Source organism: Colius striatus, chromosome 26, assembly GCF_028858725.1.
Source record: "Colius striatus isolate bColStr4 chromosome 26, bColStr4.1.hap1, whole genome shotgun sequence".
Lineage (NCBI taxonomy): Eukaryota > Metazoa > Chordata > Aves > Coliiformes > Coliidae > Colius > Colius striatus.
This window is the reverse complement of record NC_084784.1, coordinates 3,853,537-3,879,394: the sequence shown is the minus strand read 5'-3', so window position 1 is coordinate 3,879,394 and position 25,858 is coordinate 3,853,537. Positions and strand designations below refer to the sequence as shown.

Sequence of the window (25,858 nt, the reverse complement as noted above, 5' to 3'; positions counted from 1 at the left end):
AAAGTGAGAAACAGAAAAGAAGAGAAACAGAAAAGAAGAGAAACAAACAGAAAAGAAGAGAAACAAACAGAAAAGAAGAGAAACAAACAGAAAAGAAGAGAAACAAACAGAAAAGAAGAGAAACAAACAGAAAAGAAGAGAAACAAACAGAAAAGAAGAGAAACAAACAGAAAAGAAGAGAAACAAACAGAAAAGAAGAGAAACAAACAGAAAAGAAGAGAAACAGAAAAGAAGAGAAACAGAAAAGAAGAGAAACAGAAAAGAAGAGAAACAGAAAAGAAGAGAAACAGAAAAGAAGAGAAACAGAAAAGAAGAGAAACAGAAAAGAAGAGAAACAGAAAAGAAGAGAAACAGAAAAGAAGAGAAACAGAAAAGAAGAGAAACAGAAAAGAAGAGAAACAGAAAAGAAGAGAAACAGAAAAGAAGAGAAACAGAAAAGAAGAGAAACAGAAAAGAAGAGAAACAGAAAAGAAGAGAAACAGAAAAGAAGAGAAACAGAAAAGAAGAGAAACAGAAAAGAAGAGAAACAGAAAAGAAGAACTAAGAGAAACAAAGAGAAACAGAGAAAACAGATTGAGACAGAAAGAGAGAGAAAAGAGACTAAGTCAGATAAACTGAGAAAAGAGACTGGGATGGAAAAAAAGAGAAAAGAGATTAAGTGACACAGAAATATAGAAAATATACTAAGATATAGAGAGGGAGAAAAGAGACTAGAGTGAGACAGGGAGAGAGAGAAAGAGAAAAGACTAAGACAAAGAGAGAAGGAAAAAAGAGACCGAGACAGACAGTGACAGAAAGACAGAGACAAACACAAAACCACATTGGATGATACACAGACACAATAGGTCTCACAGACACCACAAAAACACAGACGGCACATTGCAAAGGGGAATGTTTCAAATAAGAGACTCAGACGCCAATGAACACGGCACACAACAGAGCAAATCCACCTTTATTCCCACTGCCCCGAGTCATCTTTATTGAAACTTTTATTACAGCTGGTTCCTTTTACCGAGACCAAGGCTGCAAATGCAATACAGAGGTCACAAACCTCGCTACAGAAGGCGCAAATCCAGAACCCCATCTACATTTTTAAAAGGTTACAGACAGTTTCATGTATATATCAACAGTCCTTTTTACAACTGCCTCCCTAGCAATTGACAACACGTGCCGGTCTTTATGTTACCCTTGATGCTTCTTTCCTTCTTCAAAGACAATATCATCTGAAAATCCATCTCTGGGATGAACATGCCCCATCTCCCCTGAACTCTGGAAGTTCTCCGTTTCCATACCTCTGCAGGGAAACAAAAGTGGAGCGATATTACTACCTCAGAAGTGACAACACCCACAGCAAAAGCTTTTGGTTCCTAGAAATTGTGCCAGCTCCCTTCAATATCTGCTCCTGCTCAACTCTATGTCTTGCTACCAACACCCACAGTCATTTCCTCCCAACAGCCTCCCGAGCCGGCTTCCCTCCGACAATACGCCTGCCAGGAAAATGCTCCTCGGGAACAGCGTTCCCGGAGGAGTGGAAAATCCATAGCCCTGCCTGGCGAAAACCCCGGCCCCTGGTCGCTCCGAGCCCAAACTTTGGCGATGATCGTCGCCTCACAGAGCGACCGGGACCGAGGAAAAAAAACCCCAGCCGGAGGGAAAAAAAAAAAACCCCCCGGCTGGGGATTTTTTATTCTATTAAAAATGTAAAAATTGAAAAACCTGAAAGAGAAACAATTTCAAATTGCAATTCAAAACCCATAACCCCCTCCCCCCCACCCCACCAAACCCTGCCTCGACTCCACCCTCCTCCTGCCCACCCACAGTAATGGCACCTCAAAGCTACATCGCTCCCCAGAAACATCATTTGCGAAGGCCTCGAAGGGGGCCCTACCTGCCAAAGCCTTGGCTGCAAACATCACCTCAAGTGAGCCACAACTAAGTCAATTACATATATGACAAGAGAAAACAAGCCCCAACCAACAACAGCTTCATTACTATAGGGTTCATCATACACACCCTAAAGGCAAGAACAAGGCACAATTCTGCCACACCAACACCTAATTATTCTACCAGGTAGACCCTTCTACAGCAGCCTTGATGCTAGACAGCTCTGTCTGAGGCCAAAGCATCAGGCTGCAAAGTAGTGACACGCTGCTTCACGTCAACCCTCGTAACCCTTGGCTTTGCTTTGATTCTGAGAAACTTGACAGGAGCGCTCTCCCTGGGAATCCTGATCAGCCCCTGATGCTAACCTCACACTCTGCTTTACCCTACACGCTCGGGCAGAGCAGCTCCATGCCACACCCGTGTGCAAACACCGACACCACGTGAAAGAACATATAGACAACAGAAAGACAACAGGGAACTGGGCTCAGAGATGCCCCGGCCACAGATGGTGTTGACTGAAAAGACCTACAAGATGCTACATTGAAGGGAGAAGGCTCTATAGCAGCCTCCCCGAAGAGGGTAGATGTAATGGACAAGGCCTGAACCAGAGGACTGACCCAGACCCAAGATCCTGAGGACATGATGAAGAAGTCAGGGTCCGGGGAAAGGGATGGCTGAAGAGCGGAGCCGCTGATGCGGCCAGAAGCAGTACCATAGAAGAGTACGGTCTGGAATCTTCCAAGATGTGAGATGGATCTACAATTAAGGATGGCTACGCAAGAAGAGCTTGACTCACACTGCATCAGTGAATACAGTGTTCAAGACCCTGAGGATGCTGCCCGAGATCCGGACCTTGCCGTTGAAGAGCAAAGAGTGAAGAAAGGAGGAGGAGGAGGCCCGAGGAAGTTGACGTGGGGAAGACAGACGACATGAGACACACACAGAGGCTGAAGCCGCTCTGCCCGGGACATGCTGCCATTGTCCTGAGAAGTAACTGCCTCCCTCTCCTTAACTTGTGGGGACTGGCTATGGAACATTGCTCCCCTCTACACAACCTTTGAAATACCTCCCTGTGACTCCCAACCTTGTTCCCTCCTCCCTGCCCCAACACAGCATTGTCCCTGTATTTAACTGGCAAGCACAATAGAAACTTGAAAACACAGCAAAAATCAAGTCGCTACTGAAGTCCAAAACCATACTCACTCCACAAAGCCCCTGAAGGCCAAAACTCCAAAGCCCAGGCACTACACAAAACCCCTGAAAGCCAAAATTCCAAAGCTCAGGCACTACACAAAACCCCTGAAAGCCAAAACCCCAAAGCTCAGGCACTACACAAAAACCCCTGAAAGCCAAAACCCCAAAGCTCAGGCACTACACAAAAACCCCTGAAAGCCGAAACCCCAAAGCCCAGGCACTACACAAAAACCCCTGAAAGCCGAAACCCCAAAGCCCAGGCACTACACAAAAACCCCTGAAAGCCGAAACCCCAAAGCCCAGGCACTACACAAAACCCCTGAAAGCCAAAACTCTAAAGCCCAGGCACTACACAAAACCCCTGAAAGCCAAAACCCCAAAGCCCAGGGACTACACAAAACACCTCCCTGTAACTCCTTTGTCCCCTCCTCCCGGCCCCGGTATGGCATTATCCCGGTATGGCATTATCCCGGTACTTAACTTGCAAAGAGCCGCAGGTCTGATTCGAAAAGTTTTGTCACATGCTGCTGCGACGTGCTGCTCCTGAGCTGCAGTACCACGCTATGTCCACAGGACGGCAGCACTGAGGCGCTTTGCTTGCCCCTCGTGTTGTTATTCGGAGCTCAGCTTCAGTCTCTGTCTCTGGAAATAGAACAAAACAAAACCCCAAAGAGCCCACCCGGTAAACAAAACCCCAAAGAGCCCACCCGGTAAACAAAACCCCAAAGAGCCCACCCGGTAAACAAAACCCCAAAGAGCCCACCCGGTAAACAAAACCCCATAGCCCATGTGCCAAAACTAAAGTGACATACACTCAGTGCTCCTCCATCTGCTCTTGACTCTACACCTCCAGGCAGAGCGGCTCTAAGGTAAACACACACATATGGACACCGACACCACACAGAACACAGACGACACAGAAGTGAGAAGACTCGGCGACACGATGCCTGGACACGGAGATGCCCTAAAGCACAAAGACCTACGGGGCTGTGACAAAGAAGCGAGGCTCCACGGCAGCCACACAAAGAGGCAAAGGGAACAGCCCGGGATGAGAAGTAACTGTGAAGAGTGGGATGATGGATGCGCAAGAAGCCTGACTGTGACTCCCAGATAATGCAGTGATGAAGAAAATGAGACCGAATCTCAGAACAGGGATGCCTACTGAGAAGAGCTGCTGACGCAGCCTGGAAGGAAACTGGAGGAAACGACTGACTGAGAACTTCAAGATGTGAAGCTGATCCACAGTTTAAGTTTCTTATACAAGGAAAGCGGCACCTGATTGGCACTGAATCGTGAGTTTTGTTCTTTGAGACTTCAGGGAAGGTGCCCAAGACACATGCAGCGGTCCTCAAGTGCAAAGAAGACTTTGAGATTCGAGGAAATCCTGAGATGGAAAGGACAGGCAACACAGCAACCCACACAGAAGCTGGAACCGCACTGCCTGGCACATCCTGGCTGCCTCTTAAAACCTAACCCTAACTATTTCCTTGCCTACAGGAGAGGGTTCCCAAACAACTTCTCTCCACTGCTACCCTTAAATCCCCATCCTGCAATTCTCAACATCACCTCCCCCTCCTTGCCCCTCCCCGATCCTTTCTCTCAACTTAACTTGCGTGATGCTCTGAAGTCCATCTCTGTGGAAATTACATCACTCACTGAGGCCTTTCTTCGGGTGCCACGTTCCTCTTGGGGGTCGGCAACCTGATCAAAAGAAACCCCACAAATGGGGCAAATGGTAAGCATCGCATCAGTCTACACTGACCTCCGCTCTGACAACCACCCCATCCAAAGGCAGAGGTGTTCCGCTCACCCTGCTCCTTTCGGAGTCTGACACGGCTGTCGTCATACCTTAGGCGCCGGAGATTCAAAGACAGAAAATAACTGTGGCGCTTCTTCGAATGCACCAGCCCTGACACCCTCGTCGCTACCGGCCCGGCTCACTGCTAATGCTCCGAAGGCTGCCCTCATGGCCCCCAAAAAACAAGAAAAACAATTCACTGCCTTGCAGCAAGAGAGTTTTAAACACCATCAGGGATCACACTCACCTCACCTTTTCAGTCTCCTTCTCAGTGTGTGGCTTCACACTTCCAGGCATCTTATGGCACCTGTGAAAAGATACAAACAAGAAACTAGAACACGTGATAAGATACTGAACAAACCTACAGGGATCCCCATCTCTGGCTCATTTACCTTGGCCTCTAGCCCTCCACGTGGGTCATTCCATCCTGCTGCGTCAGGCTGAGGGTCCTCCTGTGAGACACAAAAGAGGAAATCTTGTAACTTCATCACCAATGGCCCCTAAAAACAGCTGCTTTAGCCCCCGGTCTCTGCTGACCTGGGTGAGTCCTCTCCAATGCCCGTGTCCTGCCTCCATCGTGCCTTCAAACCAGAACACAAACACAGCATCATGTAGTGGTACATCTGCCCATCACACTCTTGCCTCTCACCTCATATCATGGCTAACCTTCTCTCAGCAATCCACTCCATCCCCAGGTCACTCTCTGGGGTGCAGCTTGTTTCCTCTGCATCTGTGAAGACAGAACAAATCACCCAGAGGCACAACCACAGACAAACAGTTCCAGAGCTCAATACTCTACAAAGCTGTTCAGAATTCAACTCCAGCCTGTCATTACAGCAAATCCCTCATGCTGGGCCTCACGTCTCCCGAGCAGAGCGGCTCAGAGCCCGACGCCCACGTGCTGAGACTGACACTGCAGGGAACATGGACACTGACATACAAATAGGAGACAAGTCCCGGTGATAGAACGCCAAACTGGAAATGCCATTGAGCAAAAAGGTCCGTGGGGCTGAGATGCTGAAGCCAGAGGACTCTGGAGCAGCCCCACACAGGGGCAAAGGTAATGGCCTGGGATGAGAAGTTCTTGTCCAGACAGATGATGGATGCATGAGAAGTCTGGCTTCAAGGCTGAGAAAGTCACAGATGAAGGGAACTAGACTCTGTCTGGAAAAGGATGACTCGAGAGGGCAGTGGCTGATGTCGTGGAACGGGACCGATAGAAAACTTCAAGATGTGAAACCGATTCAAGGTTTCCAATGCCAGAAAAGCGGTGGCCGATCGCCACCAGAATGGTGAGAACGGCGATATGAGATGCCCGAGTCACGTGCCATGCTCCTTGAACACAAAGAGGATTTCAGGACCTGAGGAAGTTCTGACACACAGAAAACAGACTACAGGACAACACACACACAGAGAGTCTGCAGCCGCCCTGCCCGGCCTATGTTAGTTGTCTCCTAAAAGCTCACCCTAACCCTTCCCTTTCCCAAAGCAGATGGTTCCCAAAGAGTCTCTCTCCTCTGCTCCCCTGGAACCCCCACCTTACGATGTCCGACGCAGTCTGCATCTCGTCTCCCCCTCCCCAATCCCGTCCCTCAACTTAACTCTTGTACAGTCTAAAGCCCATCTCCACTAAAACCAGGGTCTGCCTGTGGGAGCCACGCTCCTCTTGGGCATCTGCAAAGAGATAAAAAGAAACCCCATAAATGGGGCAAGTGGTGAGCAATGGGGTGAGAGATGTCAACCTCTGCTCTGACAGCCATCCCCGATAGCCTGAGAGGTTCCGCTCACCGGTTCGTTCCGGAGTCCAACACCGCTGCTGTTGTCCCTTAGGCACCTGAGACTCAAAGACAGAAAATAACCGTGGCGCTGCTCCAAAAGCACCGCCCCGACACCCTCCGCACTACCGGCCTGGCTCACTTCGAATGCTCTGGAGGCTGTCCTCACGGCCCCTGAAAAACAAGAAAAACATTTCACTGCCTTGCAGCAAGAGAGTTTTAAACACCATCAGGGATCACATCTGCCTCACCTTTTCAGCCTCCTCCTCGGTGCGTGGCATCACCCCTCCAAGGCATCTTATGGCATCTGTAAAAAACACAAATAAGAAACTAGAACACGTGATGAGATACTGAACAAACCCACAGGGATCCCCATCTCTGGCTCATTTACCTTGGCCTCTAGCCCTCCACGTGGGTCATTCCATCCTGCTGCGTCAGGCTCGGGGACCTCCTGCGAGACACAAAAGAGGAAATCTTGTAACTTCATCACCAATGGTCCCTGAAAACAGCTGCTTTAGCCCCCGGTCTCTTCTGACCTGGCCAAGTCCTCTCCGGTGCCCATGACCTGGCTCCATCATGCCTTCAAATCCTCAAAACAGAACACAAACACAGCATCATGTAGCGGTACATCTGCCCATCACACTCTTGCCTCTCACCTCATATCATGGCTAACCTTCTCTCAGCAATCCACTCCATCCCCAGGTCACTCTCTGGGGTGCAGCTTGTTTCCTCTGCATCTGTGAAGACAGAACAAATCACCCAGAGGCACAACCACAGACAAACAGTTCCAGAGCTCAACACTCTACAAAGCTGTTCAGAATCCAACTCCAGCCTGTCATTACAGCAAACCCCCTAACGCTGGGCCTCACATCCCCCGGGTAGAGCAGCTCCGAGCCAGATGCCCACGTGCTGAGACCGACACTGCAGGGAACGTGGACGCTGACATACAAATAGGAGACAAGTCCCGGTGACAGAACACCGAAATGGAAATGCCATTGAGCAAAAAGGCTCGTGGGACTGCGATGGTAAAGTGAGGACGCTCTAGGGCAGCCTCACGGAGAGGCAAAGGTAACGGCCAGGGATGAGAAGTTCCTGTCCAGAAGTGTGGCTTCAAGACTGAAGAACGCAAAGATGAAGGGAACTAGACTGGAAAAGGATGATTCGGAAGCGTAGTGGTTGATGTCATGGAACGGGACCACTAGAAAACTTCAAGAGACAAAAATCGATCCAAAGGTTAAGCTTCTTATGCAAGAAAAGCAGCTCCAAATCAGCACCGGAATACTGAGAATCATCCTTTGAGACAGTAGCGATGATATCTGAGCCTTGAGCACAAAGAGGATTAGGGGACTCGAGGAAGTCCCAAGACACAGAAGACAGACTCTGGTATATGACACACAGAGGCTGGAGCCGCCCTGCCCGGGGCACGCTGGCTGCCTGCTAAAAGCTGACCCTCTCCCCTTCCTTGCCCAGAGGAGATGGCTCCCAGACGGCCTCTCCCCTCTGCTCCCTTTAAACCCCAAACCTGCAATCCCCGACCCCATCTCCCCCTCCCTGTATCTTGCTTTCACAGGGCCAAAGGGTTGATTCTGACCATGTCAGCTGAGATGTTCCTGCAGTCACCGGGTTCCTCTTAGACATCTATAAAAAGACACAAATCACAGACAGAACCCATGGGCCACATCTCTGGCACCGGCCCCTCCTACCGCACGTCCTCTGGGAAGGGCTGTGGCCATCCCTTCACCTCCTTCCACACCCAGACCCTGTGACCTGCCTTCCCTTGCTGTGCTTGGGCCCCCAAACTTGAAAAGCTTTTTCCCTCCTCTGATCTCTCAGGAAAAGAACCCGCTCCTGCCCTACACCCCTGTCCTTGGAGGTCACGGCCCGGAACTCTGTGTTATTCTGACTGGAGTCTGTGGGTGCTTCTCATCTTCCATCTTCCCCTAGACTCTGAGTCTTGCTCAGAAGCCACTAAGTAAATGAATTTCTGACGTCAGTTCATCTCTGAGGAGTCTTTTGCAAGCTGCTGAAGAAGTTCTGAGTGTGATAGGGGGTTCTGGGTGATGTGAAAAAGACAAGAGCTGTTCTTCTGTATGGTGACAGGTGCTCTACATTTGTTGCTGGCTGCTTTCACAGAATCACGAGGTTTGGAAGGTATCTCAAAAAAATCATGTAGTCCCACTCCCAGACAGAGCAGGAACTCCTAGAGTAGGTCACAAAAACGCAGACATGTGCATAGTAGATACATACTGTAAACCTGTTGAGATTATTTTACCTTCCATCCTACTAAAGAGATTGATATCAGCAACTTCTACAGCTTAAAATAAAAGGAATGAAAAGGATAAAGTATTGCATTCAGTCATGTCAGAATCTTCAAGAAAATGTGACACACCTGAAAAAAAAAAAAAAAAGAGAAAGCATTTTGTTAAATTCTCTCAATATCTCTAAATGAGAAATGCAAAATTACTGACCTGAAAAATATCCATTGAATGTTGCTTTCTACTACACACTTGACTTCGAGCAGTCCTGAAGGGTGCTTCTCAGCCAGTCATCTTTGTTCATTTTAAGAGCAAATCTCAGTTTGGATTCTAACTGAGAAACTAACAGAGCATCTACTCTATAGCAGCCCAAGAGCCCAATGAGCTCTCTTGCCAGGGCCTGTGGCTCTTATACACCAGGTCCCTCCCACTGCTCTCAGTGCTGACACCTGGGAAAGGGGAGGGGAGACTGCAGGGAGTCATAAAAGCTTCCAGGTGAAGAAGACCTAGGTTTCTAGTGTGTAAAGAGTTAGATAGAAGAAGCTGCCCTGCCTGAAAATTATGATAGTATTCTTATAGCACCAATATGCCTCCAGTGTCAGTGCTGTGACCGGGTAAGGACTGAAACGTAGCTGTCAAGGTAGAAAAGAAATAGCTGTTATGCTAAACTGTAGGGAAGTAGGTTGTTTTGGGTTATAACAATTAAGAATTAATATAGAAAACTGCAGTGCTAGAGGCCACAAAAGAGGAAGGAAGCCTTACTGCACACCAGATTGCCATGGTGTTTTTGCTGGGCTCTGTAGAGCCTGGTAGATTCCCCTCTGCCTTTCATGGTGCCTTGTGGCTTTTTCTGAGAATACTGTGCTGCGAGCCTGATTTGGGCCACAAAGCCCCATCAGTTCCCCCAAACCTCAGTGATGATGTTGAAAATCGAATGGAGACTATGAGGCACCAATTCGCACCACAGAAACTACAATAGGGGCGAGAAACAAATGAAATGGAGACATAAAATTCTCCACTGGAGAGAGCACCCAGCTGTTACAAACATTTAAAAACAGGTAGTAAAAAAAAAAAAAAAAAAGGTTAGGATAAAAATTGCAAAACAACAAGGCAGAGAAGTTCGTGGGAAAACATAAAGTAGAAGAACAGCAGCAAAATCAACGATGACATTCTAACAGAATTCTAAACTGCCCAGCCAAAGCAGCCATAGACTCTGCCCTGCAGCACGGACCTGTTCGGGCAGTGGCAGAGTCTGAGGGGGAGCTCGGGTTGGGATTTTTTTTTCCTTATTTTTTTTAGACTTTTTGATACTTTTTTCCTACTTTGGTAGGAACTGTCCTTGTAGCGCGTGTTATGGGGGGGCTGACGAGCACCAGTGGTCCTCTGGAGGACCTCCGGCGCATAGAGTGCACCTGCTGGAAAACTGATAGTCGCTTCCGGGCTCTGAAGGACTTCCGGCCTATAGAATGTGAATTCCGGATGACTGATTGTCGCTCCCAGGCTCTGGAGGACTTCCGGCCTATAGAATGTGAATCCCGGAGGACTGACGGTCGCTTCCGGGCTCTGGGGTACTTTCGGCCCGTGGAGTATGACTTTCGGAGGACTGACAGTCGCTTACACGCTCTGGAGGACTTCCGGACCATAGAATGGTGCTTCGGAGGACTGAGCTATCTCTCTAAATTGTACTCAAATTCGCTCCTTTTAACCCTAAATTTACGCTCTGTCTCCTAGTACGTATACCCAATACCATTGCCAATAGACCTGTAACCCTAATAATTTACGAAATATAGCTGAAAAGATCCTCGCGGCCGGTGCGCAGCTGCAGCGCTGTCACGGGCGTCAGTGCGCATGTGCGTGTCTCGGGTCGCAGGACCGCAATTTGTCCACATGACGGCGGTACCGAGCACCGGGTGCGGCAGTACCGGCTCTTCGCCACTGGATGGCGCTACCGGCTATCGGTCATCAACAGGGGCTGCGGTACCGGCTCTTCGCCACGGGACGAAGGCACCGGGTAAATTTTTAGGGTCGACGCTGCAGCGCGCGGCTGCGGAGCTGCACTAACAGGCCGTAAGGCGGGCACTCTGTCAAAGCCCTGGAGGTGGTGGGGCGGTGCATCTTCAGTTACATTACCCACAATAATTGTTAGAAGGCAAGGCAATTTTGGTAGAAAATAAGTCCCCCTGTGTTCCAGCTTGTCATTGGGTGTCAGAGGGGCCAGGGGCGGCTGGGCTTAGACTCTGATATCCACATCAATCTTGATAGTCGATACTGCAAGACAACTGCAAGGCACCTGCTTGCGCATCGGTAGGGCCTGGAGAAACGGCAGGGGGCTTAACTTTGGGTAGAGTTGCAGTTTGGTTTGGACATTTTGTTGGCACTTTTCGAGGACTGCCGGCCCATAGAACGTGAGATCTGAGGGAGCGAGGGGCGCTTCTGAGCCCCTGGGACTGCACAGGTGAGAGCCCGTATGGCAGCGCAGGCGGCCGGTGCCGGCAGGAGCGCTGCTCTGTCCGCCGCCGAGAAGCTGCTCCGGGCGCTGGGGAGTCTGTCACAGATCCAGAATTGGGGCTTTGGGGTATTTTCCTGGTGTGGCGGCAGTGGCTCTGGCCCTGGGTGCGTGGCCACACCGGGCAGTCAGAGCCAAATCGGGACAGAAAAGGTGAAGAGGGAAAGGGTCCACTCTGGAAAGCAATTTTCTCCACAAGAGGGGTTTGAGTTCTTAAATCCTTTCTATAGACAGGTTTTCTTTGCGTTTTTAAAATCTTCTCTAATGCACTTACACTTGGAGACCTCTTTACGTATCACTCTATTGAGGAAATAGAGGGACGGTTTATATCCGTTACCTCTTTCCACTTACCTGTTTAGACATGCCTATCTTTACGTGTATATTTATTTCCACTCTAAAGTTGACCTGGAGAGCTCCATGCCACTGCCCCGCTAGCTGCCAGCAGTCACCGCTCCCCCCCTCCCCTCCACCGCAAACACCATCGCTTCTGGTCACTTTCCCCTTCTCTTTATTCAGCATTTGCAAACACAACCCATGTAGGGCCGGGAGCGGGGTCAGGCCTCGAAGGGGACCCTCCACCGCAAGCAGCTCCCGTGAAACCCAGTGAAAATATCACAGAAAAGAGATTCTCAGAGGGTTGTGGCCCAGACTCCTCCTCTCCTTGGCTCTGCTAACCTGGCTTAGGGCCCCCAAGTCCTTCACCGGCCAGGCGGCACCACCGTAAGGGCCGGGGGGGGGGGGAGTGGCACCTTCAAACCTTCACTCTGGTTCCAGCAAGGAATGAGGAAACCTGAAACTGAATCTGGGGTCCTTGTTGCCCAGAGATCCCCTCTGACTTCGTCTGCCTGCACACCGAGGCAGCTCCAGACAGGGTCCAACCCAACAACCACGCATGCAGCCCCACCAGCCCCTCTCTGCAGGGGGTCTGGGCTTCCCCTCAGTCCCAGCACAGGGTGCTCTGTATCAGCCACACAGATACATACACACACATGCACACCCCACACCCACCCCCCCCATACCATAGGAAAGGCTTTGGAAAGGGAGGCAGGGAACAGGTGCACCCAGAAGCACCCCAGGCCGGGCTGTGACCCCTCCAGTCATGCTTCAGCTTTGGCTCATGCCCCCAAGGGGAGAATCCTTCATATCCAGTGTAAACAGCCCCAGGGAGGGGCCAGGAAGGCAGCAGGGTGACAGCGGGGCCCGAGGGAGTTGCCCCCTACGTCCGCTGAGCATCCACCTTGGCAAAGAGACGGCTGTGCCAGTAGTCAGGGTTGTCAAAGGCACAGTCTGAAGCCTCCAGGCTCCGCAGGGGCTTCATGCAGGAGGCAGGAGTCCCGGGCAGGCCACGGCAGCCGGGGCAGCGAGGCGCCAGCACCGCCTCCATCTCCTCGTAGCCCTGCTCTTCCTCGGGGACTGGGGCAGCCTCCCCCGGGCGCATATCGGTGTAGCCATCGTGCAGGGGGGAGCTGCCATCCTGCCGGGGTCCTGGCCCCCCGGCCACGCTGCCCAGTGAGCGGCTCAGCCGTGGCTGCTTGTTCATGTACTCGTAGTCCTCCTCCTCCCGTCCCTGGCCCTGAGTTGCTCCTGGGGGTGCCCCCAGCTCCAAGCCCACCTCCATGTACTCGTAGCCCAGCTCCTCCAGCGGGGGCCCTCCCGGCGGATCCCCAGGCTGGCGATTCATGTACTCATATTCTTCCTCTGGCTCCGGCACCAAGCCCCCGGTGGGGTCCGGCTCTGCAAAGTGAGGGCAAGATGCTGACCGGCCCTCCTCCCAGCCCTGCTTCTCTCTGCCTACAGGGCCATAGCTAGATCCATCCCCCTCCACAACCCTCACCTCCTAAATGACAATTTTACCCACCCCAGCCTGAAACCTCGTCCAACACAATTGGGTCCCCTTGATCCCATCACTGGGGATCAGCCCCCTCCACCCGCAGGGACAGGCTGCTCCAGCCCCAGATACAGTAGGTCCTTGACCGCCACCCCCTTAACCCAAACTTTCCCCTGCCCGAGGCTGCACCCCTCACCCCGTCCGGTGCGGTTTGGGGTGACGTAGCCGTTGGCATCCTCCTCGCTGCCCTCAGTGCTGGGGGGCGGGGGGGGGGAAGCTCTCCCGCTGGGATAAGTAGGCGCTGTCCCCTCGCGAGCGCAGGCTGCGGCACAGGCTTCCTGACAGTGAACCCCCCTCGGCCAGGTCCAGTTCGGAGGCCGTGCCCCGGCCCTCTGACGACTCCGACACCGTCCGGCCCAGGGATTCCTGACGACTGCGCCGTGGTGGCCGGCAGCCCCCGCCCTGGGGTACGCAGGGCTGAGAGGGGGTGTCCCTGCGGACACTGCCACCCCGCCACCCTACAGCCGCTGCGTTGCCTCCCACCACCCTGGCATCCCACAGCTCTCCCTCTGACCCCCTGCCCTGGCCCCGCCGTGGGCACTCCCACCTCTCATCCCCCCGACACCCCACAGGTACCTGACGGCCACTGCAAAGGCCGGGCTGGTTCATGGGGATGTAGCCGGTTGGGGGGCTGAGCAGGCTGGGGCTCTGCAGGGAGACAGAGGTTGAGACCTAGCACAGACAAGGGAGGCGCTGCAAGAAGGGAGCTCGGGTCTTGCTGGGGCCTCAGAAGGGATGACAGAGCAGCAGGGAAGCGGGTCGGTAGCATCACAGAACCCTAAGCCCAGAGCTACCAGACCGGGCAAGGGACGGAGGGGTCTCACCCGGGCGCAGCTGCCCCGTGGCCGCTGCAGATAGAGGCCGGTGGTGAGGCCAAAGGAGGCGTCCAGCTCCTCCTCCTCTTCCAGCTCCAGCGTCTCCACGTCATCCAGCTCCTTGTCGCTGAGGGTGGGGGGCTCGGCCGGTGGCACGGCTCCACTCTCCTGCCACAGGGATGGGTGCATAAGGGGGCGTGGGGGTGGGGGACTAGGGGAGGTGGGGCAGAGCTCACCTTGATCACCAAGTAGCGCGGAGGGTCACGGGCCATGCGGGTGAACTCATTTGCCAGCTCTTTGAACGTGGGACGGATGTTCTCGTCGATCATCCAGCCTAAGGGAACAGCGGAGGCTGAGAGCCAAGACGTGGTCCCAGGGATGAGGACAGAGACAAGTCCCTGCCATAGGGATTGGGACCATAGACCCTGTCCCGAAGCCTGGGGATGGGGCCGAGACCCTCCCCAGGGTGGTGGCGCTGCACTTACACTTCACCATCACCATGTAGACATCGATGGTGCAGATCTGGGGCTGCGAGAGCCGCTCGCCCTTCTCCAGCAGATCAGGTACCTCGGCCAGACGGATCCCAGCATAGGGCTCGGCCCCGAAGGTCATCATCTCCCAGAGTGTCACGCCTGTGGGGACAATCCCTCTGAGCCCTGTGGAGCTGGGGGCAGGAGATCAGGAGGACCGGGGTCCGGCACTCACCGTAGCTCCAGACATCGCTCTGATGCGTGTACTTCCCAAAGTGGATGCTCTCCAGGGCCATCCACTTGATGGGCGTCTGTTGGGAAAGGTGGGGGGACATAGGGACTGGAGCAGGGAATGCTACATGCAGCAGGAGGCGTAGACGGGAGGGGACATCCCCAGGGCTGAGGGTACAGGGGCGATGGAAAGGAGAGTATGCACGAGGGGTAGGGGAGGTGTAGGGAGGGAAGGAGGTGCCCCATGGCACAGGGGGGACGTGGGGGTCCCTGCCAGGTGCACACCTTGACCTCATTGTAGAAGTACTTCTTGTCGTCAGGGTAGAGAAGGTCAGCGATGCCAAAATCAGCCACCTGAGCCTGGCTGGGGGACTTGAGCAGCACGTTGCGGGCGGCCAGGTTGCGGTGCACCATGCGGTGCTCCTCCAGGTAGTACATGCCCTAGAGCACACAAGGGGTGTCAGCAGGGCTGAGGGGACCATGGGGAACCCCCCTCCCACCCTGAAGACTCACCTTGGCCACTTGCACGCACCAGTTGAGCAGAAGCTGGGGACTAATGCTGTCGCGGTTCTTGCGGACATAGTCAAGGAGGGAGCCCAGCGGCAGGAGCTGCGTCACCAGCTGCAGCTGGGGGCCGGGGCAGATGCCCAAAAGCCGCACGATGTAGGCATGGTCCAGGCTGCCGATGGCCAGCATGTGCTGCAGGGGCAGTGTCAGCCGCAGCCGAATCCCCGTCACCCATGGGGGCCCCCCGGGAGCAGGGTACGACTCATTTTACACCCAGACTTACGTCGGTGACGGCATGAAAGGACTGCTGCCCGCTCCAGTCCTGGATCACCTTGATGCTCACTGGGATCTTGATAGAGTCTCCGTCGGGGATCCAGATGCCCTGGGGAGATGGGACGCACCAGGGAGATGGGATGCTCCAATCAGCACTGTGCCTGGCCCCAGCTGAGCCTCTCCGTCAAGCTCCCCCACTCACCTTGTGCACGGTTCCGAAGACGCCGGAGCCCAGCACCTTGAGGCGCTTCAGTTCCGTCTCCTTGAAGATGCGGGCGAGCACCTTGTTGGCTTTTTCGCTCGGGTCCAGCGGCTCCAGGCTCTGCCAGACAGAAGACAGATCGGGACAGGGATGGGAACAGGGACAGAGCAGGATGAGGTCAGAAGCAGATGGGGATGGTGACCTGGGATGGGGATGGGAACAGGACTGGAGAGAGATGAGGAAGCTACACACAGGGATGGAGCCAGGGACAGACGGGGATGTGTCTCACGCCTCTCTGGTCTGTCAAACCCCCTCCTGCCAGACCCAGGACTCCCCCTGCTCCACCCAGGAGTGAGGACACTCCCCCCCACGGCCGCTGCTTACCTCCCCCCTCTCCAGATAGCGCCGCATTGCACGTTTCTTCTGGATCTTCTTGCCCCTCCAGTAGAGCAGGGCAAGGAGGACGCAGGAGCAAGAGAGGAAGAGCCCCCCGACAATCATTACCGCGATCACTGTTGGTGTTTTCCTGGGCACAGGAGGAGGCTGGGGCTGAGCTCCCGGTGCTGGCAGGTCCCAGCCCGCTGCCGCTGCCCACGTGCTTCCCACAGCCCTGCCTGCCCTGCGGCTGCTGGGGGTGGCTGGGCAGGGTAGGGCTCAGCACCCGGGGGGTAGCACAGCCCGGGCAAGAGGTCCCCAGTCTCCACACCGGTAAGGAAAGTCCTTGGAGCAGGCTGATGTGCCACAGCACAGCACAGCATAACACAACGCAACATGGTACAGCACAGCACAGCGTGCCAAGGCAGAGCAGGGCACGGCACAGCATGGCACCGTGCGGCACGGCACAGCACAGTAGCGCCCCACACCCCCCACAGTACCTGGAGACAGGCAGCGCCTCCCCCAGGCAGTCGCGCAGCAGCGGCCCCAGGCACCTGTGGAGTCAGAGACCTAGGTGAGACGGGGTGCCGGGGCACTCCTCCATCCTGATGCCGAACCCCGGGGATGCCACCCCAGCGCACCCGCGGGTGCAGTTCTCGTGGCAGGGCCGGCACTCGTGGCTGCTGTCGGGGTACTTGTAGATGGGGCCGCGCTCGCCAAGGATGCCCTCGGGGCAGGTCTCCACACAGTGGGGCCCATCGCGGTAGTGGGCACAATGGGTGCAGGTGTCAGCTCCCTGCGGGGTGGGAGGGCGTGTAAGGACTCACAGGGACATCGCTTCAGCCCCCACGGGTCCCCCACCCGGGCCATACCGAGCCGTTGCAGGTGACGCTGCCCTCCACGTGCTTGCACTCAGGGTGGCACTCGAAGCACTCGCCCCCCTGGGCAAACTCTCTTGTCTCCCTGCAAGGTCAAGGCAGAGTCGCCAGCCCACACTGGCATCCAGCACCTCTGCCCACGCTACCGTCCAACCCAGGGTCCACCCCAGCATCCATCCTGCCGCAAGCTCGGTCCCATCCCGGCATCCTTCCCACCCTAGCACCCATCTCGCTCCAAGTCAGTCCCCTTCCCAGGGTCTGTCCCACCCTGGTGCTGACCCTGTTGCCCACCCTAGGACTAGTCCTCTCCCTGTGCCCATCCTGGAGCCAATCCCTTCTCCAGTGCCCATCCCTGGATCCCACCACAGTGCCCACCAGGGAGCCAGGCTCAGCCTGGTGCTCTCCCAGGGCTGACCCCTCTTCCTCCCAGGCCCACTCACCCCTGGGTGAAGCGGCAGGTAGGAACACAGACGCCACGGCGGCTGTAGTGGCGGCAGGACAGGCACTGTGTGGGGCCAGGGCCCCAGCAGCCCTCGGCAGAGCACAGTGGATCACACACCTTCCCCTCTTGCTCTACAGGGAGGGCAGGTGGCTCAGCGCGGGCCACTCGCCCCCTATATCCCCTGGCCCCAACGCTGGCCCCACTCACGGCATTTGCTGCGGGGTTTGTTGTTGCGGATGTCAAGGTCGGCACGGCGGCGGCTCAGGGCTGCCCACTGGACGGTGTGGAGGTAGCAGAGCCGTCGGTTCTCAGTGATGTAGATCCTGCCTGCGCTCACCTCCCGCAGCGAGCGCAGCCCCAGCGACGTCACGTTCTCATTCTTCATGATCAACAGGGAAAAACCCCGGCTGTGGGGAGAGTGTCAGAGCGGGGAGTGGCTGCTCCCAGAGCTGGGGAGCATCTGCCGATGCCAAGGGATCGCGGGGACAGTCACGGACACGGACACAGGGATGGGGAGGTACAACAGGGATGAGGGTCAACAGAGGAGGATGAAGGGATGGAGGATGACGAGACAACGGAGGGATAGGAGATGCAGCGGGGACAGGGGACAGTGGGGGGACACAGGACACAGAATGAGGTTGCGAGATGCTGGATCGCGGTCTGCAGGAACAGGCACTCACTTGTACAGGCTCCGTCCCCCAATGGTGACAAGATTTGAAAAAACACTGAAGTTGTGCATGTGCTTGGGCCAGGACTGGATGTTCAGGTACCCTTCAGGGGGAATGGTGGCAGGGCCAAAGTCAGCATGGCCCCAGGGGGACCTGGCCTCCCCTGGCCCCACTGCTCACCTGTGATCTCCCGCACCGTCCGGAAGACATTCAGCTTCTCGGGGTCCAGTGCCGAGATGTTGCGCCAGGGGTCCCTGCAGAGCTGCAGCTGTCAGGCGAGGAGAAAGGGGCTGCGCCCCGCCACCCCGGCCATCCCCGGCCCTCACCCCTCCAGGCCGGTGATAAGGAAGTCCAGGTTGCCCAAGATCTTGGTGCAGTTCACAAAGGTGTCAATGTTGCTGGAGTCCACAGTCTGGTACTTGCTGCCGGCGCCGGTGCCCTCGCAGGCTGCGGGACGGTGACAGTGAGGGCTCGTCCTGCAGCCCCCAGCCCCACTGCAGTCCCCTGGCCCCCAGCACCTACCCTTGGGACACAGCCCCGAGCAGGGCTCACACATCTTCAGCCCGTTCTTCTCCACCTCCATCTTGTCATTGGGGCAAGCACGAACACAGGAACTCTGGTCTACCACGAAGTTGTCTGCAGCGAGACGTTCGCAGTTAGAGACCAGCCCCCCAGGTTCCTCCGGCCCCGCCGGGCCCATCCGGCACCCTTGAGCCCCAGCTCACGTGGGCAGCTCCGGACACAGATGCCCCCGTACTGGTATTTGGTGTCAGGGTTGGGCTCCAGTTGGAAGGTCAGCTTGTTGTAGATGAGGGGCTGGGGGCAGAGCGGCACGCACGCCCCGCTGTCGTTGAAGTGCCGGCAGGCCTGCAGGACAGACGGAGATGGGTGGCGGGAGGCACGGCAGGACGGAGGGACAGACACGGGGATGTATGGGTGTCTTGCCCCCACACAGCACATTGCCCGCCACCCATCCCACGGGTGCTGGGCTGACCCTCCCAGGGTAGGGGGACACGTACAAAGCAGTGTGTCTGGAGAGGGCCGGTGCAGCCGCCCGCGCACTCCTCATGGCAGCATTCATTGGGCGCCCGCCCGAAGCAACGCCCGTTGCACTGCGGGGCACAGATGGTCTTCGTCACTGCGGGGAGGTGGGAGTGAGCCTGGGACCTTCCCAACCCTGACTCTCCCTCCCCTGCCCCCTGCTCCGGGTTTCTGGTACCTACGTTTCTGGCAGTCCTCGGGGCCGGGCCCCCAGCAGTGCCCACCACAGCTCTCGTGGCACGGGGCACCTAGAGGGGAGAGCGGGGGGGAGTTCACCCCCAAAGCCAGGGCTTGTCACCCCCCCATCCCTGACCACTGGAGGCCTCCCAGCACCTCCCCCACCACGCACAGGCCTTGCCATTGTCCCCCACGATGGGCTCCAGGCGGGGGTCCCGCATGATGTCCCGCCACTCCACTGTTTCCACGTGGCAGAGCTGCGCGTTCTTCTCGATGTAGACGCCGCCAGCCAGGATCTCTGTGGGGATGGTCAGTGGGCGATGAGGGGCTGCAGCGCCCTGTAAGCCCTGCCTCCCTGAGGATGGAGGTCGTGGGGCCCCAGGGTGCACAGGGTGGGAGGTGCAATGGGAACCCCAGGGTGCACAGGCAGTTGACGCCACTCTAGACAGGGACCATGGAGGGGACAGTAACACTCTGGGATGGGGATGGGAACACCACCACTCAGGGATGGGGACTGCAGAGGGAACTGCATGGCCCCAGGGCACAGTGGGGCATCACCAAACTGTGATGGGGACTGTGGTAGGTGCCCCTGCTCCGGGATGGCAACCACAAGGCACGACCATGACTCCCGGACTTTGGACCTGGCTGCTGCCGGGATGGAGACCACAGTGGTCCAGCACTGCTCTGGGACGAGTCCTGGGACTAATCCCAGGACTAAGCGGATCTCAACGGTGCTGCTCACCTGTAAGTTGGTTGAGGCCAAGCTGGCGCAGGGCGTGGGTGGTGTTGGGGTTGTAGTTGAGCAGGACGAAGAGTGCATACTTCTCCTCGTAGAACTGGGTCCCGCGGATGACGCGCAGGTTCTGAAGTGGCAGTGAGGCGAAGACATTCATGGCGATCAGGATGTAGCCCGTCACCTCCCGGATGGTCTGTGGGCAGCAAGAGGTGTCAGCCTGGCAGGCGTGGACTTCCCCCGAGCCCCCATGTCCCCTCCATCTCACCTGAAGGAAGGAGAGGTCCTGCATGTGGTCGATGAGGACAATCTCCAGGTTCCCCATCACAATCTCGCAGTTGTTGTACATCTTGTGCAGCGTCTGGTACTGGTGCTGGGCGTCCCCCGTCACGCTCAGCCCGTTCAGCGTCCCTGCACACACTGTGGGCACAGCACCCTGTCCTCTCCCATGGCTGTGATATCCCGCCCTGTGGTGGCTGTGTACCCCTCACACTGGCCATATCCCTCTGCAGTGGCCACACACCCCTGTGCTAGGCATGTATCCCTCTTGATGGCCACAGCCATGTCCCCCTGGGGTCCCTCGCCAGGTCAAGCTGGCCACGTTTTCACCTTGTTAGCCATGACTATGCTTCCCCATGGTGGACACATCCCTTCTTTGATGGTCTTGCCTCTGTCCCTTCTGTTCTGGCCATGCCTTGTCCACAGCCGCTATAGCATCCCTGTTCACCTCCCATGTTCCCCACACTGTCGCTGTCCCCGCTGTGGGGGTGGCAGTGCCCTGCGGGGGCAGGCAGGGGTGGGGAGGATTGGAGGGAGGTGACGAGTGCTCCCACACCCTCTCTTCCCCTGCACTGTGCCCAAACCGGCCGGGCAAGCATTGCGCAAGGCGGATGCCTCGGGCATGGCCCCCACAGGGCACGCCTGTGACTCCCGGACTTTGGACCTGGCTGCTGTTGCAGCCCATCCCACCTCAATGCCCCGGGCCGGGGAGTCGGGAGGCCTGGTTCCCCCAGCTCGAGGGGGTGGTGGGTGGCAAGAGGGTCCCCGGGTTAATGATTTCCCAGCCGCCCTGTGCTGGGGAGGATAGGGCCTCTTTGTGCGTGGGCAGGATGTGGCCCCCTCCCCACAGCTGCACAAAGGGGTGATTGTGGTGAGCAGGACAGGGGGAGACCGAACCCCCTGAAAGCAGCAGAAGAGCCAGAACCCCTGGGGCAGAGCAGCCTCCTCCCCCGCCCGCCCTCCCCCCCCCCCCCCCCCCCCCCCCCCCCCCCCCCCGACCAAGTGCAGACCCTGCGCAGATGTGACTCAGGCCCCAGGGCAGGGGTGGGAACGAGTGGGTAAATGGCATCTTTGTCTGGCCCCAGTGCAGGGACAGAGAAGGTCCCAAGCCCCCTCGAGGGGGGGGATGGCTGCAGAGAACAGGCAGCTCAGTGTACACACAGGAAGGGACTTGCAGCCAGCTCGCGGCTCCCAGCCACAGCCTGCGCCCCCCCCCACCCCACCAGAGCTATTTTAATAGGGAAGGGGCTATAAAAAGGTTCCAGTTGCGTTGGGGCATGGCCCCCAGCCCAGACACCCTGGGGATGGGCATGGCGGGGCCCAAAGAGGGAGGAGCTGTGACCTCCTAGAAATAGCAGGGAGTGCTGGGGGCAGCTGTGACCTGTTTGGGGGAGGGGTCCTCAAGCTGCAGGGGGTATGACCCGGCCCCTGCGGAAGCCCTGTGGCTGAGATCAAGCAGCCCTTTTGGGCACGGCCACTCGAAGGGGTCTCCCCAGAGCCCAGGATCCCCCTGAGCATAAGCCGCTGGCAAACCGAGGCACGAGGGTCCACGGGTGTCCAGCCCTCGGGGTGCACCTGCCTGTGGCACGGTGGGGGCCTCGGGGCCCCCCCCAGGCGCCATCGCGGCTGGACACTATCAGCGCAAGGCCTTGCTGGCAGCTCTGGCACGTCGCCTGCTATCTGCTGCGTGCCACCGTGCCCCCCCCCCCCGGCCCCTTCCGCCAGGAATAGCACCACAGGACTGGGGCGGGGGCCCGGGGAGCCGAAGAGGGATGGACACGGACCCGACCTCCTGCCCCTGGCCCCGTGGGTGGCACAAAGGGGGTCTGTGTGTGTGCCGGAGAGCCTCAGCCACAGGGCCAGATCCCTTCCCCGAACAAAAGGGGCTCTGAGACAGGGAGCAGGGCTGATTCCGGCATAGGGAACCTGCAGGTGCCAGAGTAGGACCCACGTAGGAGCTGGATCCCTGCATGTGGCAGCCTGGGGCACCAGCAACAGCACATGGCGCAGCTGAGGGGACGGGTTTGTGACGGGTTTGGTGTACACTCATGTTCCACCAGCACAACCCCCACACCTGGGCGTCCCAGCACATCGGCGGGTGACGCCAGCCCCACCTTCCCATCCAGCCCTTTTGGGGCTGAAAAACAAATCACAGGCGAACGCAGACCTTCCGGGAGCTTTCCCTGCTTCCCTGGAGTCAGCAAGGATCCTGTGAGGAGTCCTGGGGGTCTCCCCCTGCCCCAGGCAGATCCCCCTGGCATCAGTAGGTCCCAGCCCCACAGCCTAAAATAGTCCCAGCTATTTATATAGGGTGCAGGTGCCTCTGCTGCACGGGGCGGGGGGGGGGGGCAAGCGTGAGGCGTCTCTGCTGGTCCTGGTCCCCCCCAGGGTCGTCGGGGTCCGTCGGTCGTGTCGCAGGGGACTGCAGCAGGGTCTCCCGGGACGCTCCCCCAGGAGAAGAGGCCGCGGGAGCCGCTATAGACCGTGACGGGGATCCTGCACCAGTGGAACTCCGAGCGCTCCCAGGTCCCGCCGCCCGTCCCGGGATCCCCCGAGTGCCCCGGCAGCCCCGGCTCCCCATCCCCGCCGCGCAGACCCGCTCCCGCCGGGACCTCCGCGAGCCCTCGGTGCACTGCGCGCTGCCGGTACCGGTGCTCACCTGCCTGCGCACAGCCCGGCGCTGGGACGCGGAGGAGCACAAGCAGGAGTAGTATCGGCCGCGGCCGGTTCATCGCGGCTGCCGTCCGCGGGCCGGTTCGCAGGGCCCGGCGGCTGCGGCGTGCCCGGGCGCGGCGGGGGGAATGCACCTGGCGCGAGGCCGCCGGGGCGGGACGGGACGGGGCGCGACGGCGGCTCCTCCTCCCACTCCCCACGACGGTCCCGCCCGGGACCAGCCCGCCACGCCCCGGGACATTCGCCCCCGCACAGCCCCGTCCGCAGCCGCCCGGCCCCCCTGCACCTCCCCGCCCGCTGGTGAAGCCCGGCTCCCGGAGCAAAGCTCGGCCCCACCGCAGCGCCCCCGCCATCTCCCCCAAAGGCAAAGGGCCAGTCTCTTCCTGCCACCCACGGGGCAAAGCCTGGTCTTCTTACATACAGCTCACCTGCACCACAGGTAGGTCGGATCCGGCACCACTACAGTCCCGCCAAAAGCCAGGCCCTGCAGTCCTCCAAATAACCCCCAGGATAAGGGCCGGGCCCCACGGACCCCCTCAGCCCACTCCAGCCCCCCTGCTTTACCCAGCCCCACCAGAGGCCCTGGTGCATGTAGGTGGCACCGCTCAGCAGCAGAGGGCAGGTGCTGTCACAGGATGGGTTGAGAGGGAGGTTGTCAGGCAGGGGGTCCTGGAGCACAGCACCAACCCCACTCCCCCCTAAGCTGCTACACGTGGGCAATGGGTGCCCCCTCAACCTGCGCTGCGGCTGGGACCCACTCCAGTGTCCCTCCATCCATTCCCCAAGTGTTGCCCCCATGACTGGACAGGCTCCAGTGGCAGACACACTCCACTCCTACACCTCAGGGCAACACCTCCTCTCATCCATCAACCTTCTCCAGGCTGACCCCAGGGCCCCCTTGCCATCCTCACTCCCCTCACCAGGAGGGATCAACCTGAACCTCCAGCATCAAACATCCCCCATCTCCAGAGGGATGCACACACCCCCCTCACCCTCCCCCAGCATCGAGGCACAGAGCCAGGAGCCAGGCTCGGTAGAGGATCTTTTATTAAAGTCAGCGCCTGGTGGCGCATTGGGCCGGAGTCTCCTCACATGGGCTTGGGGGGCGGACGGGGCGCAGCACCCTGCAGGGAAAAGAGAAGTCAGCCATAATGGGGGGTGCAACCCCAGCCCCCACATCTCTCCCCCCGCTACATACGGCCGGCCTGAAACGGGGCGGTGGGGTCCGGTCCTTGCGGGCCTCCCGCGAGCGGTTCCGCACCACCTTGCTGTGGATGGCACAGCTGACGCAGTAGTGCAGCTTCACGTACAGCTTGGGCAGGACGTAGGCTGCAAAAAGCAAAGAGAAGGCGGGGGTCACTCCAAAACACTCAAGAGCACACTCCTTCCCCTTGAACTCACACAGGCAGTAGAGTTCATCATGGGCCACTCCAATGCCTTTTAAGTCCCCTCAATGCCTCCCCTAAGCCCCTCATGGACCGTACAGTCGAAGACGCTGGCCTCTGAGATGTCCCTGACGGCCGCAGCCTCCACGATGTTACGGATAACAAACTTCTTGATGGCTTTGTCCTTGGGGACGCAGCGGGCACAGTTGGTGCAGCGGATAGGCTGGACGTGGCCGCGGCCTTTTTTGGCCCGACCGTTGTTCCTCCTCTTCTTCGTCTAGGGGGTGGTGGAGGAAGATGAGCCTCAACTCCCCCCAACCTTCCGGTCCCTGCACAGGCGCCGGCTTCCCCTGCGAGACCTCCGCCCCGCCTCCCCACCACAGCACTGCTTTCACAGCCTCCTCCCTGCTCTGCTCTGTCCTCATGGACCCTTCTACACCACAGACGCCCCGTACGTCCCGTTCCACCCAGCATCCCCTGTACGCATACGCCCCATGACCTCCCCGTAGGAACCCCATTCCCGTGTAGGCCCTCCCCACCGGTCTCTCTCAACACGCCCCCAAACATAGATACCCCTAACTCCCCCACCCTGGCCTCCTGGTGCCTCCTAGACGTCCCCTAGCATCCTCTGCCCCACATGGCCTCCCCGCTGCCGCCCAGACGCATTCCCGAGACCATCCCCCCGTGTCCCCCCGACCACGCCACTCTCACCATCTCGCTGCCGGGGCGGCGGAAGAGGGCCCAGGGCCTTCGCCGCCGTCCTTATATACCCGCCCTCCGCCCGGAAGCGCCTTCGCTGCCGCTCCGTGGCCGCTCCAGACCCGCTGGGTCCCTCTGGCTGCCTCGAAGGGGCTTCGCCGGCGCGGCCAGGTCCGGGAGCGGGACCGGCGAGGACCGAGGCAAAGATCGGGGAGGACGGGGGAGGTGCTGCGCCGCGGCGGTAAGGGACTACTTTTTCTTGCGTCGGCGGACCGGTGCGCGCGACGTGAGGTGTGAGATAACCGGCGCGCGCCGCGTACGTCGTCAGTTCCCTTCGCGCGAGCCGCGGAGGCCGCTGGGAGATGTAGTCCTGAGATAAAGGGGCTCAAGGGAGCGGCGGGCCTCGTGTCCCGTCCTCGACCCCCGCGCAGTGCGGATCTTGCCCGTCTCGAGGTGTCCCCGTGTGGCCCCCCGACCCGCTAGAGGGGATCCCCAGTGTTCTCCCTCTCCACTCCGAGGCTTCCCACCGTCCTGCCCCTCGCCAAGCCACACCCCACACGGGCGGGAGCCCCATCGTCCTGCCATCCATCGATGTTCATACCAAGACCCGGAGTGTGCCCCTCTAAAAGCCCCAGAGGAGACCTCAGGGTCCTCCCCACCCTACCCGTTGGAGAGTCAACGGCGTCCTGTCCACACTGGCCTGCCTATGC

General features: G+C 57.8%; 2 protein-coding genes across 2 annotated transcripts; both read right to left on the bottom strand.

Moving 5' to 3' along the window:
* Positions 1–11,914: 11,914 nt before the first annotated feature.
* On the bottom strand, positions 11,915–23,175 carry ERBB3 (erb-b2 receptor tyrosine kinase 3). Its single transcript, XM_062015466.1, is given in 29 exon segments — positions 11,915–13,146; positions 13,437–13,512; positions 13,514–13,702; positions 13,877–13,948; positions 14,125–14,283; positions 14,352–14,449; positions 14,601–14,747; positions 14,821–14,896; positions 15,102–15,257; positions 15,330–15,515; positions 15,607–15,705; positions 15,799–15,918; positions 16,183–16,324; positions 16,674–16,727; positions 16,815–16,969; positions 17,046–17,136; positions 17,492–17,624; positions 17,701–17,900; positions 18,174–18,264; positions 18,342–18,415; positions 18,488–18,608; positions 18,684–18,797; positions 18,887–19,028; positions 19,181–19,299; positions 19,385–19,450; positions 19,552–19,677; positions 20,122–20,308; positions 20,381–20,532; positions 23,051–23,175. Coding segments are annotated over 29 exon segments (3,936 nt in total). The 5' UTR covers positions 23,124–23,175; the 3' UTR covers positions 11,915–12,628.
* A 919-nt stretch (positions 23,176–24,094) lies between these two features.
* Positions 24,095–25,436, bottom strand: RPS26 (ribosomal protein S26). Its single transcript, XM_062015565.1, has 4 exons — positions 25,161–25,436; positions 24,549–24,726; positions 24,263–24,393; positions 24,095–24,188 (listed from the first exon to the last, which is right to left on the bottom strand). Exons 1-4 carry the CDS (start codon positions 25,161–25,163, stop codon positions 24,153–24,155), a joined length of 348 nt encoding a protein of 115 aa, XP_061871549.1. The 5' UTR covers positions 25,164–25,436; the 3' UTR covers positions 24,095–24,152.
* Between the last annotated feature and the right edge of the window lie 422 nt (positions 25,437–25,858).

What these genes read in the sequence shown, in the direction of transcription:
- RPS26 (XM_062015565.1), bottom strand. An exon ending in AGAGGCCAGCGTCTTCGACT is followed by an intron (nt 24,394 to 24,548) that starts GTACGGTCCATG and finishes TGCTTTTTGCAG; the next exon opens with CCTACGTCCTGCCCAAGCTG. An exon ending in CGCCCCGTTTCAGGCCGGCC is followed by an intron (nt 24,189 to 24,262) that starts GTATGTAGCGGG and finishes TTTTCCCTGCAG; the next exon opens with GGTGCTGCGCCCCGTCCGCC.